General features: G+C 30.9%; 2 protein-coding genes across 4 annotated transcripts in view; one reads left to right on the forward strand and one right to left on the reverse strand.

The window, feature by feature from the left end:
- The window catches only part of LOC106880460 (RAB11-binding protein RELCH homolog), a 239,119-nt gene that overhangs the window by 139,821 nt on the left and 79,298 nt on the right, over window positions 1–20,000 (forward strand). For all 3 annotated transcript variants that reach the window (XM_052967015.1, XM_052967016.1, XM_052967018.1), the window contains one exon: window positions 1,475–1,613. In XM_052967015.1, the coding sequence (XP_052822975.1) occupies window positions 1,475–1,613 (139 nt within the window). The remainder of the gene's footprint in view (window positions 1–1,474; window positions 1,614–20,000) is intronic.
- LOC106880461 (uncharacterized) overlaps window positions 10,003–20,000 on the reverse strand; it is a 48,951-nt gene continuing 38,953 nt past the window's right edge. Inside the window, exon 2 of the mRNA XM_052967019.1 lies at window positions 10,003–11,384. Within this exon, the coding sequence (XP_052822979.1) occupies window positions 10,156–11,384 (1,229 nt within the window). The 3' untranslated portion in view covers window positions 10,003–10,155. The remainder of the gene's footprint in view (window positions 11,385–20,000) is intronic.

Genomic DNA, 20,000 nt, shown 5'->3' on the forward strand with positions numbered 1-20,000 from the left:
CTCCTAAGCAGACTGAGATATGAGTAGCATATGGGAACCAGTATTAAGGAAGGATAGGAAAATATTAGATTTATAAGACCTAAAATTCACTCCATAATTGCCCACAGGCATATGGCATAGTGGTTAAGAGCATGGGCTACTAATCCCAAGATTCTGAGTTCGATTCCAGGCAGTGACCTGAATAATTATAATAATAAGCAATAATGATAACATTGAAAAATACTTTAGAAATGAGAACCCAGGTTCGAAATTTCTCCAAGACACCTGATGAAGGCTGGAGGGTACATCAGCCGAAACATTGTGTTAACAACAAACAAGATGAGGACAAATATCCGACAAATGTAAATAATGTAAATAATTCCTCATCTGCCTTTTTAAAAGTGATTTCACAGAAAATGCCTCATGAGTTACCATGAAGACAATTTGAAACATTATGATGTTATAATGCTTAATGTCATTTATATTAAAATCTTAGCAGCTAATTTGAATCATAGGGTTATTTCTCATTAGAATAATTGAACTCCTTCACTATGTTGGACATATATTGAATAACCTATCCTGTTACAAATTATATTGTAGAGGTAAAATAGGTTAGTTTGAATTGTGGAAACAATTATAATATCTAATTTGTGATGAAATGAAGAACACTTTGTCATGTAATCAGCAAGTGTTAGATATGTAGTTTGAGTCCCATCTATGGGCCTGTTTCTCTTTTCTGTCTTATATTTCTTCTTATGGTTAATATTTATTTTAAAGTATTAGCAGTTATTTCATTATTTAAAACTTTTAGATTGCAACTCTAATGCTTCTTCAAGTTCTGACACTTTTCAATGATATTTCAAAAAGAATATCTTAACAATATTGAAAATAGTTATTTTTAAGTCTTTTTGCTGTGTTATCTGATGTTAGTTGTAATATTCTTTTTCTAAGAAAAGCTGTTGGATTTACTGCTGGCTGTAGAACTTGTCACTTTAATATCTGAATTATCTTTTGAATGTTTTTCTTTTACAGATATTTCATTTTGTTGCACTTTCATTGTCATCTGTTCTTTTCTTCTTTTGTTTTTGTCTTGATACTGATTGTAGTAAAGTCTCATGACAATTATTCAGATTTCAAGTAGGAAATCTGATCTTAGATATAACAATATTCTTGTTGAATATTGCTAATTGCAAATGATTGAATTTCGAAAATGAGCAAAACCTCTTTAAATCATCAATCACATTTCATCTGAAATGATTATGAATCATTTAATTAATATTCAAAATTGATTAGAAGAAAGTAATTAAAATTCCTAACATTTTTTAATGGAATCTTTAGTTTCAAGAACAAATATATAGAAAAATGTATGTTTAATATTTTGACAAGGTCATGAAATATTTAATTTGCAAGTTTCATTATTTTCTAAATTGTAAGTGCTTAATCATGATAGGCTTAATTAAATACTATTTGTATGTTTCCATTTTTTTTTTTTTAGATGTTGGATAGGGTTTACATGCAGCTACAAACATTCTTAGATGACCCTGTATACCGAGATCAACATACTGTACACATGGAAATTATTCGAACTTTTGCTCGTGTAGGACCAAATGCAGAGCCTCGTTTCAGAGATGAATGTAAGTTTACTTCCATTTTTCTACTTTTCTCTTCCAAATGAAAATTCTAAAAATTTCAAAGTGAAAATTCTATGAAAATTGTTTATTTGGAAGGTTTTTTGCAAAAAGTTTAACTTGAATTTTTGTGAATTCTTTTATTTATTTCAATTTTACAAAACTAAACATAATATCTAGTTTTACAGCTTTTATGAAATTAGAAAAAAATACACATTTAGAATAATTCATTGAAATATTAAAACTTTATTGCAGTTATTTCGCTTACATCATGTAAATTGCACGAATCAACAGAAAGACTTCCAATCTTTTATATCTTTATGATAAAAGCTATATTTCTTCTGTTTCCACTGCTAAATATAATAAATTCTCCGTTAGTTCAAAGTTCTATAATTGAAAATTTGAATATCGACCGATATTCAATATCACTAATGGCGTAAGCTTTGTAAACTCCAAACATTAGAAATATTGAAAAACTACAAACTCTTTTTTCAATTGCTGTTGCTCTTTCTATAGTTTTCAATGTCAGCATCTTGTGTTTAATAAAATTGCTCCATTTTCCTTAATTTATCAAAAGCATTGTTAGATTAGAGAGTGCTGATGTTTGGAAGAAACATTTAATCATATTATTATTGTATATTTTTTTAGAAGTAGAAATTTCTTTCAGCTATTATTCTGTACATTACTTACTAAATGTATAAAGTGAGAACTTTCCAGTACCTTCATTATAATAGAAAACAAGTGCTAACATACTATCTTGAAGATACTGTTTTGCCAGTAACAAGGTTTTTGTTGATTTATCTATGTACTGTGCAGTTTAGTGTTCATTGAATTTTTAGTCAATATTTAACTCCATGTCATTCTTAATCAAATGTACATGTGATTAAAGGTACTCCATAAATGATTATTCCGTCTTTTCCAAGATCCATAGCATATCATTGCACTTGTCTTTTCAAGACATTGGGGTTTAATTTGAGAAAGATGTTTCTGTTATTTGTTATAGATGTATGTTTGTGTGTGTGTGTATATAAACCACCAACCAACTAAACAATCACCAAACATGAAAGTTCTATCCCTATATTCTTCATTCTTCATGTTCAGTGGTTGCATGTTGGATGAATTGAAACAACAACCATATCCCAATGAATATTAATTACAATATGGATAATTTAAATCTTGATTATGAATTTAGATATCTGTTGTAATTTGTTATCATCATCATCATTGTCATCATGTCTATTTTTCCATTTTTTTTACTAACATGGGTTGGGCAGAGTAATATCATTAAAAGATTTTTTACCTTTTACTTTAGAAAGCATTATACATTATATAATATGTATAAACAGTCGTTAAGCTATATATTTCTGTATGTATTTAATGTCTTCAATTTTTCACTCTTTCCAGGATTTTGTTATTCTATTCTCAAACTTTCATTGACTCATCTTTACTTTGCAACCATGTAGTTACAGGTTCAATCCCACTATACAGCACCTCAGACAAGAGGCCTTTAACATAGTCTTTAAGTGGAATTTGATAGACAGGAATTGCATGGAAACCTGTTATGTGTGTGTGTATGGTTATATATTTTGCAATTATGCATTGACAAAGGATGTAAACAACAGCAAAATGCTATAGCTGTTTGAATGAGTTACAGAAGTTCTTTTATCACTCATTGTCAAAAACATAGTTAACCATTGACGGGTCCATTGAAAAATATTAACCCTTTAGCATTTAATCCGGCCATATCTGACCAAATATTCTATCTGTTTTATGTACAAACTGACCAGATCAAACCGCTAACATCTACCCTATAATGTCATTCTAGAAATATGCCAATACACAAATTTTGAATCTACAAGATAATGCATAATTAACTAAAAACAATGAAAAAAATGTGATTGCTAAAGGGTTAAACAATGACATTATTGTTCACTGATTGCAATATCAAATCAAAATTACTTATAACTCTAAACTCACCATGTCTTTTAGGTATTAGTTCTATCATGCAACTTCTGTTAGTAACTTAAGAATACTACTGTGGCTTTGATATTCTTTATTTTATTTAAACTAGTGACTTCTGACTTGGGTAGTTCCAAATTTAAGAAAACTTCAGTTATTCTTAATATTTGCTGTTTTTAAATTTCTGATTTTATGAAATTCATACACTGGCAATAGATTGTTTGTTTTGATGTTCATTTTAGTTTTATGAGATATTTTTCAACAATGGTTTTTGTTTCACTTAATGAAAATGGAAGTGATATCAGTGATTATCATTTCAACTTAAAAATGATACTAAATTTCTAAAATGATTACTGAAAGCACTAGAGCCACCTTTCCCTAATTCTTGCAATTAAGAAATGATTATTTTCACCAAAATTAAAGTAAAAATAATCAAAGATAAGCATAAAATTGGAGCCAGGTAGAGTGGTGGTTTATGTGCCACTACCTGATCTTTAGTAGTATCCAGTATGGTTCAGGTCTCTAGTCTGTGGTCAGTTTTCTCCTTTTTCTCCCGCCAGTCTTAGTAGACCTGAGTAAGGTCATAGACATTACTTCTCCCTCTACTTCTTGGATGAAGTCATGTAAAAAAATTTTAAGTCAGAAAAATATAACAATAATAACAGATGTTTATGTCATGCAGAAAAGAAAACTTGTCTCTCTGGGTAGGGAGGGACCTTTTACACAGAAACAAGGCATCTTTAATGATGGCAATGAATGCTTAAGTTACAATCATTATTCTCAAAATATATTCTTTTTGTAAAATAATAAATTTCTTAACACTGAATTTTGCCTATCCTTATGTATAGTCTAAATACCTCATTTTATAATCAAGAGATATGTTGTTATGCAAATATTTTTAGTTCAGCTGACATCACAATTGGAAATTTTTTGTTGTTTTTATTTTACTTTTATTTTTCTATCTTCAATTATGTTTTTATCTATTTGTTTATGGAAAGAAGTAAGCTGACTCATAGTCCTTAAGCATATGCAGTATTCAAATTTCTCAATTATATTATAAAATTTCCCATACAGATTATAACGTTCTCACTATATATTCTATTCAGTTCAGTTTATTACATACAGATACAATGAAAATGGTGGATGCTTACAGTAGGTTGAAAAGAAAAGATTGCAAATGTGCAGGCTCTCAATTAATTTTAGGAAATTGCTAAAAGCTTCAGGGTTAGACAGGAGTAGATGCATTCATACAATTAGTTAATCAGATTATAGACAGGAGTGTTATCTCTGGTTACTGGCATGTTAGCACCATTATAAGAGAGCCAGTATGATGTATTTCAGAAGAAACAACACAATGAATTAAATTATTACAGACCAACCAATGGTAGTTTGCAAAGAATGTGTTAGTAATAACTATGTAAGACAGACTTAAAGTAGAGTCTATGTCTTCGATGTTTTAAAGGAACTGTAACTATTATATTTCTAGTTGGACATTTGTATGAATAGTAAATGTCAAAGAACATGTAAGTAGTTTATAGCATTTAGAACTAAAATATGCGAGAAATCTAAAGCTTTCTGTTGGTTTGCAGATGTGAAATAAATGAACTCAGCAAAGGACATTAAATGCAGATTAAATGACCTATAAAAATACTTTTTATGTGCTAAATACTAAAATGTTATATTCTTTTGTAGAAGTTACCTTTGCTTGAGATGATTAATTACAAGATTGTTGTATTCTCTCTCTCTCTATCTCTATCCCTATGATAAAGAAAAAGAGAATGTTGTCAGAATGACAATGATCTTGTTATCAGAATTACAATAAACTCCATGCCTATTATACAGTTATATTGTTAGCATTAGAAATTATCATGTTAAACAAATATATATAAAAAAAAACATGTGAATCTTACACATGCTAACATAGAAAGATGTGTTTAATTGGGATTAAATCTTCATTATTATGTCAGTTAAAGAGAAAACAATTTTCTCGTAGTGTTGAAATCTACTTTGAATTTCATTATCCTCATCATCATCATCGTTTAATGTCTGCTTTCCATGCTGACATGGGTTGAACGGTTTGACTGAGGGTTGGCGAACCAGAAGTCTGCACCAGTCTTCAGTCTGATCTGGCAAGTTTCTACAGCTGGATGCCCTTCCTAATGCCAACCACTCCAAGAGTGTAGTAGGTGCTTTTACATGCCTCTGGCATGAGGGCCAGTCAGGCGGTACTGGCAACGACCATGCTTGAATGGTGCTTTTTTACATACCACTGGCGTAGGAGCCAGTCAGCATCCCTGGCAACGATCACGGTTGAATGGTGCTTTTAATGTTCCACTGGCTATACCAAATTGTTTTAGCTTTAAATTATATGTTCCAATTTATCATTTGATATGCCAATTATTCAGTCTTTATGCTGCTAATCTTGTCCAAAATGTAATGTGACATCATAAATATTGGAAGATTAAAAAAAAAAAAAAATGAAATAATATTTGTATGCAAATTATTAAAAATCATATTAAAAAACAAGCATTTATCCATTTTTGCCTTGCCTTGGGCCTTCAACTCCTGATGGCATCATAGAGACATTGTCATGATATGAGCATTTCAAACCTTGAATAGCCCATCCCTCTCCATTTTTATGCTCATTAATCAGAAGATTTAAAATTAACACTTAATGATCTTTTGAAATCAACATTTAATAGCTAGCAAGTAAATGTTTACAAAAGCAGCTGTATCTAATGCATTGAATTTAAGGGTTTCCCATAGTGTATTCAGTTTCCAGGAAGTTCAATTTCTATAACCCTGTTGTCTATTAACCTATCACTCTCAGTCCAACATTTCCAATATGATGAAAACCACTTTTAACAATGAATTTCTGTAATGCTTTGAGTCTGTCTTCCTCCTCAAAGGATCACTAGTATGGCTTCTGGAAAGCTAGATTGACTAGAGACCTGCTTTGATATGTCACTCATTTTTGGTCTGTTAGTCTTGAGAAATTTTATGAAAACAATGTTTTTTTGGCAAAGTATTTAACTGTCCCAACTTTAAGGATCTCCTGCTCTTCTGTTCACCTATAGGCTCCTTCCATCTCTTGTTTCTTAGACTGGAAAGTTCTTCACAGATTGCACCATCTCAATGTGCACCGACTAACCTCTAGGTGACCATCATGTTGGTGTGTCTCAAGATTCAGAAAGGAAAAAATTATTCCCACATTAGGACAGTACTGCTGGTACACACATGAACATCCTAAACTGCATCAAAAAGATGGTATACTACCTATTAATAAGGAGTTGCTCTCCATATACAGTCCAACATTTAAATCACAGAAATGCTTTCCTTATGTGGCTTTTTCTATCACAACTATAATAGCCTCTGCCCCTCAGAACTAAGCAATTGCATATCTCCACACTCTATACTAGCCCACTCAACATACCTACCTCTCCTGCTATCACCACCCTTTCTTTTTTTCCCCCCTCATCTGGTTCTACACTGACCACTAATCTTAATCCTTTCTTACCAGAATGTCAACTCCCTAGAATTCTCTCCTTCCTCCACCATGTTTCTCATACAGACATGAACTTTCAGACTTATAATATGAACATCAGTTACATCAATTGCTACAGTCTCTGAGGTCCTGTGAAGGTTATGGTTGTAGTCCTATCCTTTTAACCATAATAAACTATTAGAAAGTACTTGCAAACCATTATATATTTTTGTCATATGCATTTATGTTTAAAACTAAAATAACATGATTGCTTAAATTTTTACAAGCTTGATTTGTTTTCTGAAGCAATTAGAATAGTCTGGCATTGAAGTTGTATTTTTCACTTTCCTATCTGTATTATACTGTATATCTTTCTATATTTTTTTCCTTTTGGTATTGATTCTTCTAAATTAATGTTCTGTTTTGTTGGTTGCTATTTCCACAAGTCTGGCCTGACAATTATGTTTTATACATTTCTCATTGTCCTCTAATCTGGGAAATGTTGTTATAAATCTTATAAACAGTTGTACATCGTCTAACCTCTATAGCCTTTATTCCATAAACATTCCATAAAGTATTATTACTTAAATATTCTGTCTGTGATGGGACTTGAAATTTATAAGATAGTACACATTGTGCTGTTGAAAACTTAATTTGCTCTAAAATTCAGTGATGGACTAATTGTATAGTGTATTGTTGGAATGTTATTTTTAATGAGTGTTCATTAAAAACTTTAATATCCAATTAAGAGTAAACATTGATTACACTGGTGGTTAAATATTTTCTTATTTTTGAGTTGCCCTAAAGATTTTTGCTTTTACAACACCTACTTTGTTAGGAATACCACACCATTACTTGCATAGATAGATAGCTTTAAGCCTAATTGATTGGTATTCTCCCATAGTTAATAAGTCTATAAAAAATTTATTTACAGTTATGTTTATTACTGTCCAGCTTCTCTGCAAAGGTTTTTCTAAGATTTAATTTAACCTCTGTATTACTAAAATGAAAATGCACTGCTTATGTCTTTGAATTAACTTTGAAATTAATCAAGAATTTTGAGGGATTTAGTAAAATAGCTAACCTTTTTATTATTAAACCAACATTTGGAACATAAATCTTCTGACATAAAATGATGGAAGGTTTTTTTTATATAAATGAAAACACTTCAAAGCAGTTGGTTTTGTATCACAGAACCAGAGGTGTCTCAGGCAGATTACCCCATTCTCTAGTTATACTTGGCCCTAAAATCATTGTCAATTTATTATAATTTTCCCTATACATCTTGTGTTCAGTTTGTTGTCTTACACATAATTTGTTTTAGACAAGTATGGTTCTACTTGATAAATAGGTTTTCTTTTTTAGCAAAGTGTAACTTTTCAACCATAAATTAGGTAGGGGAAATTGTTACCTAGGTGAACGACAACAACTAAAGTTGTGTGTCTTGTTCAGGGACATATTAAAATGTAGTAAAATTTGAACCTGTGATCATATGGTCACTTTTCTGGCATTTTAACCACAGAGCAGTTCTATTTTACTTTCTCATTCCATTTCCAAAACAGTACACTTGTTTCTCCTGTAAATATAATGGCTGATATGCAACATTTAATTTACACTACACACACATTTCTTATCACTGTTTTATCATCCATCTTCTACTGTTAGATAGCTTTTCAATTTTCATGTGATTTGTTCTTCAAATGTATCTTTTATATGGAATGATAATTTTTTTTCATCATCAAAGAAGTCTTCTTGATGAATTATATATCTTTAATATATTTCTCTATTAATTCATATTTTGATGGATGTATTTCTCTACTGTCTAACATACATGAATCCTTTATATACTTCAGAGCCAAATTACACTTCATCATATTATATTCACTTCCTTCATTATCAGATATTGCCAATTTTTTTAATGTAGATTTTAATGTCATAAGGAATAATGTATCTAATCCTGTTAGATTTTATTCAAGAAAGTTTTGTCATAAGATGTTCCATTAGTTTCATTTGAAGAACTGGACTTGCTTTATTAATTTGACTTCTATAACTTATGAAGTCTACTTATCACTTCAAGACAGTTATTACTATTCATTGTAGCGTTGTTATATTTACAGAAGCTTCTTTGTTCACTCTTTGAAGAAAGACACTTTCCTTATTTCAGTTGTATTGCATAATATCACAACCAAAATTTTAGTTGCTTTAGGATTTTCAATTAGTTTAATGTGGGTCTGGGTTTCCAGATTTGAAGTTCTTTTAAACTTAAACCACACTCCTTAAAACCCTGCAAAGAACATAGATCATATCTATACAGAGTTTTCCAAATGTACCTATGAGGTGATGTCTTACTTCAAAAGTTTTAAATTTTTGGATGTAAAATGATATACTGAGAAAGTAAATCAGAATCGTACCAATACATACCTTGATTTTCTTCTAATTTGATAGTTTCATTTATTTATGGATTAAAAATATTGTTTTTTTAAAAAATTCAAATGCAAAATCAAAAACATATAAAAGAAAAAAAGATAATGTTGGATATTCATGCTTTTTTTTCAAGTATATTATGAAATGGGAATAAATGAAGTAAGCTTGGATTTGAAAGCTCGTCTCATATTCAGATTATTAGGAGTATATCTCTTACTTTACAGTGCTTGGTAAAAAAGTAAGAATGGGATTTATTGAAGAATGATATTTTTTCTTTAATGGGCTAGGACCATTCAAAGATAATATTTGTATTTATTAGATGAGAATGTATGGTTAGTTATATGAGATAAAAAGGAATATGTACTATATTTACTCCTAGCTGGTAACTATTTCGTTCTTTCTTCTAGTCTCTTTCTGAAATGCTAATATTCTCATTTAGTACAAATGATGAGTGATATTGTTTGTGAAAATAAGGGCTGAAACAGGTATGCAAAGGTTATGTAACAAGTAATAAAACAAAACAGAAAATAACATGAAAGAAAATATTTATTGAGTATCATTAAACATTTAACATTTATAATAGAAATTTAATGTTTACAAATTCTATGTGAGAGAGCGAGAGAGAGAGAGTGTGTGTGTGTGTGTGTGTGTGTGTGTGTGTGTGAGAGTGAGAATATAAATTCAAACTTGTGTCTGTGTAAATACTCTTGGCTTTGAGAAAGTGACCTTTTGCTTTTCTTTAAAAAAACTTGAATCAGGAACTTGAATGGGCTTACTTTCTTGGAAGTAGTGTTGCTCACTGAGAGGTCTCTCCATGCTTTGTTGCGAATAAAATGTACTGGATCTGGAGACCTTGTTACCACTGCATGTTTGAGTGAGGAAAACTTTTGTGGATTTCTTTGTCCAGATGTTGATACGTTTACAGAAATAAATGTATATGAATAATTTTAGGCTGTGATATCCATACTGGAACATTTGACAAATTGCATCAGCTAGTTTAAGTTTAGCACCAAGATTTTGTGTATATGGCAGGAGTCCGTAAACAACACAATGATGAATTACTGTCAGGCCTACTTTAGGGAGTGTACATACAATGTAGATAATAGCTATGACTATAACAATATAGCACATTTCGTGAAAAGATTCAATATCCATGTAGTACTTCTTTAACACTGGTTCCATACCTTTTGCATTGCTTATGTTTGCATGCAGAATCATAGCAATCATGGTTACTAGCAGACATATTACCAAGAGTGGAATAACATCTTTTATGAAGATGTCAAGGTAGTGCCATATCTGATCTTTGAAGACATCTGAAAATTCATCCACATTGATGCATACTTTACTCTGTAAGATGCTGGTGCCTTGTTTACTAACAAGTGCATGGGTCCAGAAATAATGAATGTTAATTCCAATCAGCATGACTGTTATAAATAAAATGATAGCACGTGCATGTTCTCTGGTGCATGATTTATATTTAAAAATTGGAGACTTTATAGAGATTAAACATTCTCCTGTGATAGCGACCACGAGCCAGGCAGAAAAATGGAAAATAAAATTGTAGAAAAATAGATAAACCTGGCACATTGCATCTGTGCTTGTCATAATAACTATGTTGAGATCAATGTTAGTAAGCTGTTTGTACCACCTGTTTCCACAGTCAAGATAGAGAATAAGTAGATCAACGATAGCCAGAACACTGAGATAAATACAGCTAGACCAGACTCGAGCACTCATTTTATGCATCATCACTAATGACATAATATTTCCAATTGTGCCACACAGCAGGAATATAGGATTTAGATACTTGTACATTGTCTGTATGATGGTTTCCTCCATGCCTGTAATACTGCTGTTTTTAGCAAACAGCAGTTCCTCTTTTAGAGTAGGCATGATTAAATATTTGGTATCTGAAATGTAATAGAACAGTAAATTGGAGTAAAACTGCAACATATTGTATTAGAAATGCTTAAAGTTTTCAATATTATAGAAAAAATAAAGCACAGATAAACATAATTTTATCATTTTTACTTGCCTTTATACTTGCCCTTTGAAAAAAAAAAACAAAGAAAGTATTTAGTGAAAGTAAGTCTTGTAGCATATTGTGTTATAGTGATACCACTGCATTCACTACTGTGAACTGTATAATCTAGAGGTACTGATTTACAACCAGATGGTCTGGATCATTGAGATGTAAGTGTCTTTAGTTGAATGAATTTTCACTGAAATTGCTTGAGCATAGACATGTAATATACAACAGATTAAAAATGTCTACTTTTTACAGGTTACATTCAATAAATCAATAAAACCTGACAAAACTTAAAATCATGGCAAACATTTTAACATTGTTTTCTTCATGAAAATGTTTACTGCTTTCTTATGAGACTATGGTTATGGAATTTCTGAATATTGATTTCTTTTGCTCGGAATTAATTTTTTGGCTGGCTAATATAGTTAGTTAACTCGCATTACTTGTAGTAGTATAGACAGCTGAGCACATTAATTGTATGTATAATACCGACCCTTGTGCGATTTGAACTCAGAACAGTTAGGAACCAAACTAACAGCAGTAAGCATCTAGTCTAGTGTTTGGTAGCATTAGTTATCTCTATTGCCAATGATATTTCTGAATATTAAAAAATGTAATTATGATTGTTTTTACTAGTCATTTATTTCATAAATAGGAATAATTTTAAGATAACAATTTCCAAGTAGAGTATGAATATTAATTTTTATAAATGATCCATAAATCTTTACTCTATAAGAATCCCCATATTTAAATATCTGAAGTTGAACAACTTCTAATGATAGCAACATTTCTGCCTGTTAATTATTTTCTCATTATCAGTATGATATTATTTTCTCATTATCAGCACAGTTCTGTGCTTATTTTCATGAACTTGTAAGCTCAGTGGAAAATATGCTTTGTTTACAAAATTACATGCAGTTGTGTGTGTGTGTGTGTGAGTGCGTGTGTGTGTGTGTGGTGTGAGTGCGCGCATGTGGGCACATTTACACAATCTTTTGAGGTGAGTTATACAAGCATAGGTTTGTTTAATCTTTCTTACAAAAAGATATTAGTCATATATAGATATCATTAATTTTCTCCAAGGAATGTCTTGGGCTAGAGTAATATTCTTTCTACTGAGACATGTTTTCGTACAAAATTCTCATAATGATAATCTATTACAATTATAGATACAGGTGATGATACATGTTTATATAGTTGTTAGCCAAAATCATTGAAGTCTAAGGTATCATGATTGATTGAATGGTCTAAAGCTGTTAATAAATAAGAGATAACTTTGACTATAAAGCAGCTGCTAGTTTATCGTAGATTAATATTCTAGATAGGTGCGTATCATCTTAGCAATTAGAGTGAGGTAAGAAATGTAATCTACCTCATCAAACAAAGCAGCTTCAATGTCTTTGAGGAATTTTTAACTCCTCTAAGCCACACATTTATAAGGTTATCAGAACTTGTACACATTCTTCATACTTTTGGCACCTGTTATTACTTGAATCAGTAGGAAGTATTATATTATGTTGTTTAACTTATTATGGGAAATAAATATTATTTCCAAAATTCTGTATTAGATTACAAAGCTGTTATATATTTTTTTCAAATATTCCTCAAAGTGTGTAATTAATTGATTAAAATATTTGCTAAACCATTTATTTATTTATTTCAAGCATGGTGGAAATTAGTCAGTTAAACTTTAGTTTTGCTTGACTAATTGTATTCATTAGCTCATATCATTAAGTAATTAGCATTATTAAATGTCACCGTGACATTCTTGTCTTACTCAAAAGCGTTTTGGTTTATCTCTGAGCTGGTATTCAAATGAATTAGAACTGAGAAATTCAGTTTACTTCATCAAACTTGGATAGAAGAATTATAAACCAGATTCAAGGTAATCTTTACATGGAAATATTCATGGCTACTCTTTCAGCTGCATTTGTTTGGAAATTACTTCAAAATGGCAGAAATAAATTTACTCTTACAATACTTGGCTTCTTTGTCTGTCCTGACTTACTAAATCTGTTTTAAAGTTGACAATAAGAGAAATGTGAAAAGAAAGTCGAATCACTCAAATTTTAAGTTGGTAACACTTACTTTAAGGTTGATAGTTTTACTTATGTAAATTTTCTGTAAAAGTGTTTGTACTTTTCTTGTACATGCATGTATGCATGCGCGCATGAGCACACATACACACATGTATTGATTGTGTGTAGGAATTGTTGAATTTGCTGTGTTTGAATTCATCAACAGCATTTCAAATTATTCTAGGTAAGCTGATTGTGAAATTGATACATTAATTCAATTGTAGGTATCTTCTTAACAACTACATCAGTGATTTAAATAATGGTGTCTTCTTTTTCTGATATGATTAAGGTAGAACCATAGTGAGTGGAGAGTATGAATAGGTGAACTCACTGAAAATAATTCTCATATGTTCAAAAGCAGTGTATTTAATAAATATCATAGAAATTAATTATTGCAGTTTAAAGAATTGTCACACTAGTATTCTTGACTATGCAGATACCATTTGAAAAATCTGTCTACATTTTCTAATGAAGGCCTACTTTAAATTTCATAAATTCTATAGAATCTTATTTTTGAATCATGAACATTTTTATATTGTAACCAATTATGTTGTATTCAGATTAACTAATTTTAGAGAAATGGAAGTTCAGTTTAGTGACTTTTTAAAGCATTATTTGGTTTTTCAAATAAATTAAATTATTGATGGAGTTATCAACATGAGACATGATTGAAATTTCTACATTGTAACAGGTGTGTTGACTTCACCGAGCTGAACATAATTGTAAATATTCTAGTTTATTGATATTTGGTAAAAATTTTGTTTCATTTTGAGGGGATGCTATAGAAATCAGTATTCATTTCTAAAGAGCCTGTGTTTTAGGATTCACTCTTGTTTAACCACAAATGTTATTCTAGTTTCTTGTTTGATTTTACAACTTAATTAATCATTGTTATAATGTATTAATTTATGAAAAGGTATTTTACTTCTTGTATATATGCAGGTTTTATATTTTAATCAAAATTGATATTAATTATTATTATTATTATTTTAAATTCTAATGTCATTGAGTGTATCAGTACATTGTATTTTAGTATTTCTGTCTTTTAGTATTCTGATGGAAATTTGTTTCTAGTTATAGATGAAGTATACTGTAGCAAACTATCATTGTGTAATTCTTGTCTTCTCTATAGAACCAATTTTTCAATATTTGTCTAATGTCCTGAATAATATTTGTTGATAGAAAAAAAAACAAACAAAAGCTTGTTAAAATAGTTATAATACACAACTTCTTGACTGGAAAATTATGCACACGGTATCATCCCTATCATTTAGCTTCCCTATTATACTTGACAACAATAAAGGTGACATTGTAAAGATAATAACTTCTTGTTAGAATACTGTATTTCCTGAAGTTTAACATTTAGTTTGGTGGTATGTTATTTCAAGATAGAATCTTTCCCTGTCATCTGATGAATGAGTGATGTATAACAGATAACTTGTTAAATTTACATATTTTATTTAAATTACTGCTCGTCATAGCCATTGTGTACTAGACTACCAGACAGATTGATGACATTATGAATATTTCCTAGACATTTTGCAGTGATACTTTCTAATTTGAAAGCTAAGGCTGTTTGTTGTTGTTTAACTCCAGATTAGCTCTCATTGAGTAGATCTATGACCAAGGAATTTTAGTCATGATGATTCCATTTTTTTCCAAACATATGATATTATAAATTGTATTTTCCAATCTGTCCAATAAGACACAACTACATTATTCAGTGAGCTGTATAGCCAATAGGTACTAAACTAGATACAACAGCATAACTAAAGCAAAATTTCTACTACAATTTGAATGAATAACAACACATTTCAAATGCTAAAATCTCATCATCTTCTGATTTGTATATTTCTATTTTACTATTTAATAGCAACTGAATTGTTGAGATTTTTACTTTCATTTATTAATCTGAGGGAGGGAGGCTGGGTCTGTAGCATTTTCAGACTGAGAGATTGGGAAAACTGTATGAGGCTTATGTGGTTGATGTTGTTTTACATTCAAGGGTATGGGCAATAAAATAGTTTCTCTAAGTGGTGCTGGTGTTGGGGAGTGTGAAGCTCTGCAATATGCAGCATTGTTGAAGTAATGTCATGAAAAAAGCTGATGTATTGAGTGAGAGTGCTGTGTAAAGTTGGCCCGTTTGAAGTTGTAAAGACAATTGTTCTAAAGCTAGAAATGGAGGAACATCCAACTGTTGTAAAGTGTTTTAGTATATGTAGTAGCAGGAAAAAAGTCTTTTTGATATCAAAATGTCATGAATCCAAATATAGTGTTGTGTTTGGCAATATTCATTACACAAAACCAGCTGTCCTTATAACCTAAGGTCTAGAAAATCCTTGGGTCCATGGACAGATTTCAGTGGTTCTCTGAACTTTCATGGGGGAAAAACATTTTCACAAAGTACTAACTGGATTTAGAATTTCATGCAATATTAGATATAAGTAAAAAAAAAAATCTTAAATTTGTTATTATTCTCTAAGAAAGCATATTTAATTTTATGCTTTTAATAATTTTGCATTTAAACTGACCATATCCGGCCAAAACATGCTTCCTGTTTTATGTTCAAACTTCTCACACCTAACCGACAATGCCATTCTAAAAGTAGATATTAACATCATCCAAATCTAAAAACTATGAGACATGATTAATTCAAAACAATATGAATAAATAAGCTTTACATATGACAGAGTAATTTGAACACTAAAGGGTTAAACACATTTTGAGGAGATGTGCCTGTAAGTTTCACCAGACGTCGAGTGGGTGAGTGTGAGGGTAGGGGCATGGCACAAATAAAAGATGGTAAGAGCTCCAGCTTGACTCACTGTTCAATATTCTACTTGTTTCAATCAGTTTATGTAGAAGCAGGAAAGGTTTCCTGTTGGGAATAATTAACTTTCGGAAAGAACATTGGTTGCAAAATCTATGCATCCATTTTACTATATTTTTAAATATAATTTTTTTCTGTACTAGATTTGAAAAAATTTAAACAAAAATAGCCTCCTTTGTTAAACAAAATCTTATTTTCATACTGTGTGTACAGTTAAAACATTTAAAGGCAAAATATTTTTTTCTTGGTTTTAGGTTGCGAAGTTGTAATAATTTCTTATTTGTGTGTGTGTGTGCGCGCATGTGCGTTGAAAGGAAGATGGAGGAGAAATGACTTTACTGCATTTGAATTCACATTTTAATGAAAGATGTTATTGTGACCATATATTAAATAGTTTGTGTTTACATGTATGAGATGTATAGTGTATGTGCACACACATGTGCACTGATTGTTGTTGGCTGTCATAATTGTTCAGTAAAAGGTATCAGTAGTCTAGTGTTAGTTCTCTGACAGTTCTGTCTCACTTACATAGTTTTATGCATTCAGAAAACACAAAAGCATTGTAAGAATTGCCACATTTTCCAAATCCCCTTCCTACGTTTCATTATGAAATCAATGAAACTGATCACCACTTGGTGGGTAGTTTCATTATTTCAAGAAATATATTCTTAATCTTGGGAAATAGATTATCATGATGTACAATTATCTAGACACAAAATCTGCACACATAAGCGCATGCACAATGGCATATGCACACACACACAGTTATGTGTCTATGTGTATGCAGGCACACATGCATGAGCATGTATATATGTGTGTGTGTGTATGCATGTATGTAAATGTAATACTTGTTAGTGACTGTCAAGCAGAATGGGAAGATGTTTTCAAGAAAATTGAGAACAAATCCTTGCAATGATTAATAATCTGTGAAGAGGATAACCTTATCTTTCAGGCAGTAGTCAGCTATGGGTACATGTAATCAAATTGACCATTTATTCATAATTTCTTGAGATAAATTATTTTTTTCCTTGAGATTTGCTAAACAATTGCCAATGGATTTATGTTTTCTGTTTCTAACTCAGATAGACATTTCAGTAAGCTAAGAATTCACCATGTATGATGATCACCCTCCCGCAACTTAATCATCCAAATTCATGCCATTGATTGCTTTGAAGGATTTTTTTCATAGCTATTTACAATTCTAATTATTCTGTTTATCCTTTTTCAAAAATGTACTAAACCAGCTAATTTTTTTTAAACTGGCCAGTTCTGGTCTCTGACACCTATCCTACAATGTCATTGTAAAAATTAAGTCACACTTTTAAAATCTCAAAGCTACAAGATAATGCATGATTGAGTTAAAGCAATGTGATTAAATGGGCACCACATTTAACAGAGTAATTTGAATGCAATAGGGTTAAACATACAAAAATACGGATCTGTAAGTTAGGTAACCTGTACTATGTTGGCGTGGTCATAAAAAAGGAACAAAGCATATGCTATAGTTATCCTCTATATGTAAAAGTAAAAGAATAAAAGGAAACATTATCTTTTCCCTCAAATGTTAATCAACTCAAGGATATATTTTAAATTTCTTAAAATTATCTCCTGTTCCCTTTAAGAGAAGCTAGTTATTATTCATCAGGTTTATACTTTCTGTCTCTAATTCAAGGAATTTCAATAAATTAAATTTATTGTGGATTGTAGTCAGTATAATCCTCCTGTACCTTGGTTATCCATATTCATGGTTTTAGGTGCTTTCAATTATTTCTCTTAACTCATTTTAATTCACACATATCCATACATATACGCACACACACACTCCCACATGTATGTATATCTATATGTACATTTATCTGTGTATCTATCCATCCACCCGCCTATCTATCTGTATGAATGTACATATGCATATGGTTTACACCCTCATTTTCCCTTAATGTAAAAACTTGTGTAAGTAGAATCTTCCTTAGTTTAGTCAATAAGTATTTCCCCCCAAACACATAGATGTAGGAACATTTTTAAGAGATGTACCTTAAGGGTCTCTTTTAGTTGTGCACCTAGCATATAAAGAAAATATTAGTAAGTAGGCCCAAACCTAGAATAGAGGTAGCGTGAAAGTGGTGTTGAAAAATCCCAATAGAGCGACAAATGTATGGAAATATGTGGGTATGATAGAAGGTCTCTTCAGGACCAGAAGTGAAATGTCATTACTCTAGTGTGGTATGTACGGACATTAAAGGACACTATATTTTGATATCAAGTGGTAGATACTAGAAAAATGCAAACCTTAAAAATTAAAATTAAAAGAAGGATTTTCGATCCATATTATCCTGCTGTATTCTCCTATGTCCTCATTTTAATTTTTATTTCCAATTATGTCCTATTTTTATCACATGCAATGTCTTATTTGTGACAAGGTCTTTCTCATTCTGTGTATTTTTCTTTACTTGTTTCTACAAGTATAGATAATTTACACTATAAAATTTTCAAATTTTATTCACTTCACCTGTGTATTTATGTAATTTTCCATTATGGCCAATCACTTTCATCCAACAGATTGCCATTATTTTGAAAAGTAATTACTTAATTAGCCTTCTGCATTTTGAGTCCACATTTTACTTTCATGTAGCATTGTAATTCAAACACAAGCATCATACAATCTACTATTTATTCTGAGGAAGAAGACCTTTATTGCTAGAAGAGGTGACAGTCCCCTTAACTTATAGCTCCTATAGTTTTGGAACAACCTCCTCCATGTCTAATTGTGTCACCTAGGTAACATATCCTTTCAACTACTTCTAGTGAGCCATCCAGACATTTTGGAGAATTTATTTCTGACGTGCTCTGAGTTTCTGTTTCTCTGGTTCAGCTGCTACATACAAAACCTATTTTCTTTGTCAGCCTGCTTGTTATTCCACATCATTTGTGCTTCCATAACTTACACTGGGTATAGCATATGGAATTCCTACCTACACTTTTTTTGCATATTGTGTAAGGCCACTTCACTGATAATACCAGGTCCTATTGTCTTTCCTGCTTTCAACAATCTTAGTATTTACTAAGTTCACTGTGAGGTTCTTTGATTCTAGGTTTTGTTTTCATATCTGGAATTTTTAAAATTCTACTTTAGATTCAGCTATAAGAGCTGGGTCATCAGCCTAAATGATTTTTCATGGACAGCTGATCTTGACCTCATCTGTGATGGCTTATGGGAGTATGATGAATAGGAGAGAGCTGATATAATATAATATCATCATCATCATCATTGCTTTAACATCAACTTTTCCATGTTTGCATGCGTCAGATGTGAGTTTGGATCAGGCAAAATTTTCTTTAGTCAGTTGTTCCTGATGCCAACCTTTATCTATGATTGCATGTTATGTATGTATTACCCATATTATATAAATATATATATATATATATATATATATCCATTATATTATATCACATACACAGAGGCACAATATGAATGGTTAAGAAGTTTGCATCATAACTACAAATTCCTCGGTTCAATCTTACTGTATGCCTTCTTGAAGAAATATAATTTTATTGAATGAAGCCATGGGTCAACTTATACCTTATGAGTGAA

The sequence above is a fragment of the Octopus bimaculoides genome, chromosome 4, assembly GCF_001194135.2.
Source record: "Octopus bimaculoides isolate UCB-OBI-ISO-001 chromosome 4, ASM119413v2, whole genome shotgun sequence".
Lineage (NCBI taxonomy): Eukaryota > Metazoa > Mollusca > Cephalopoda > Octopoda > Octopodidae > Octopus > Octopus bimaculoides.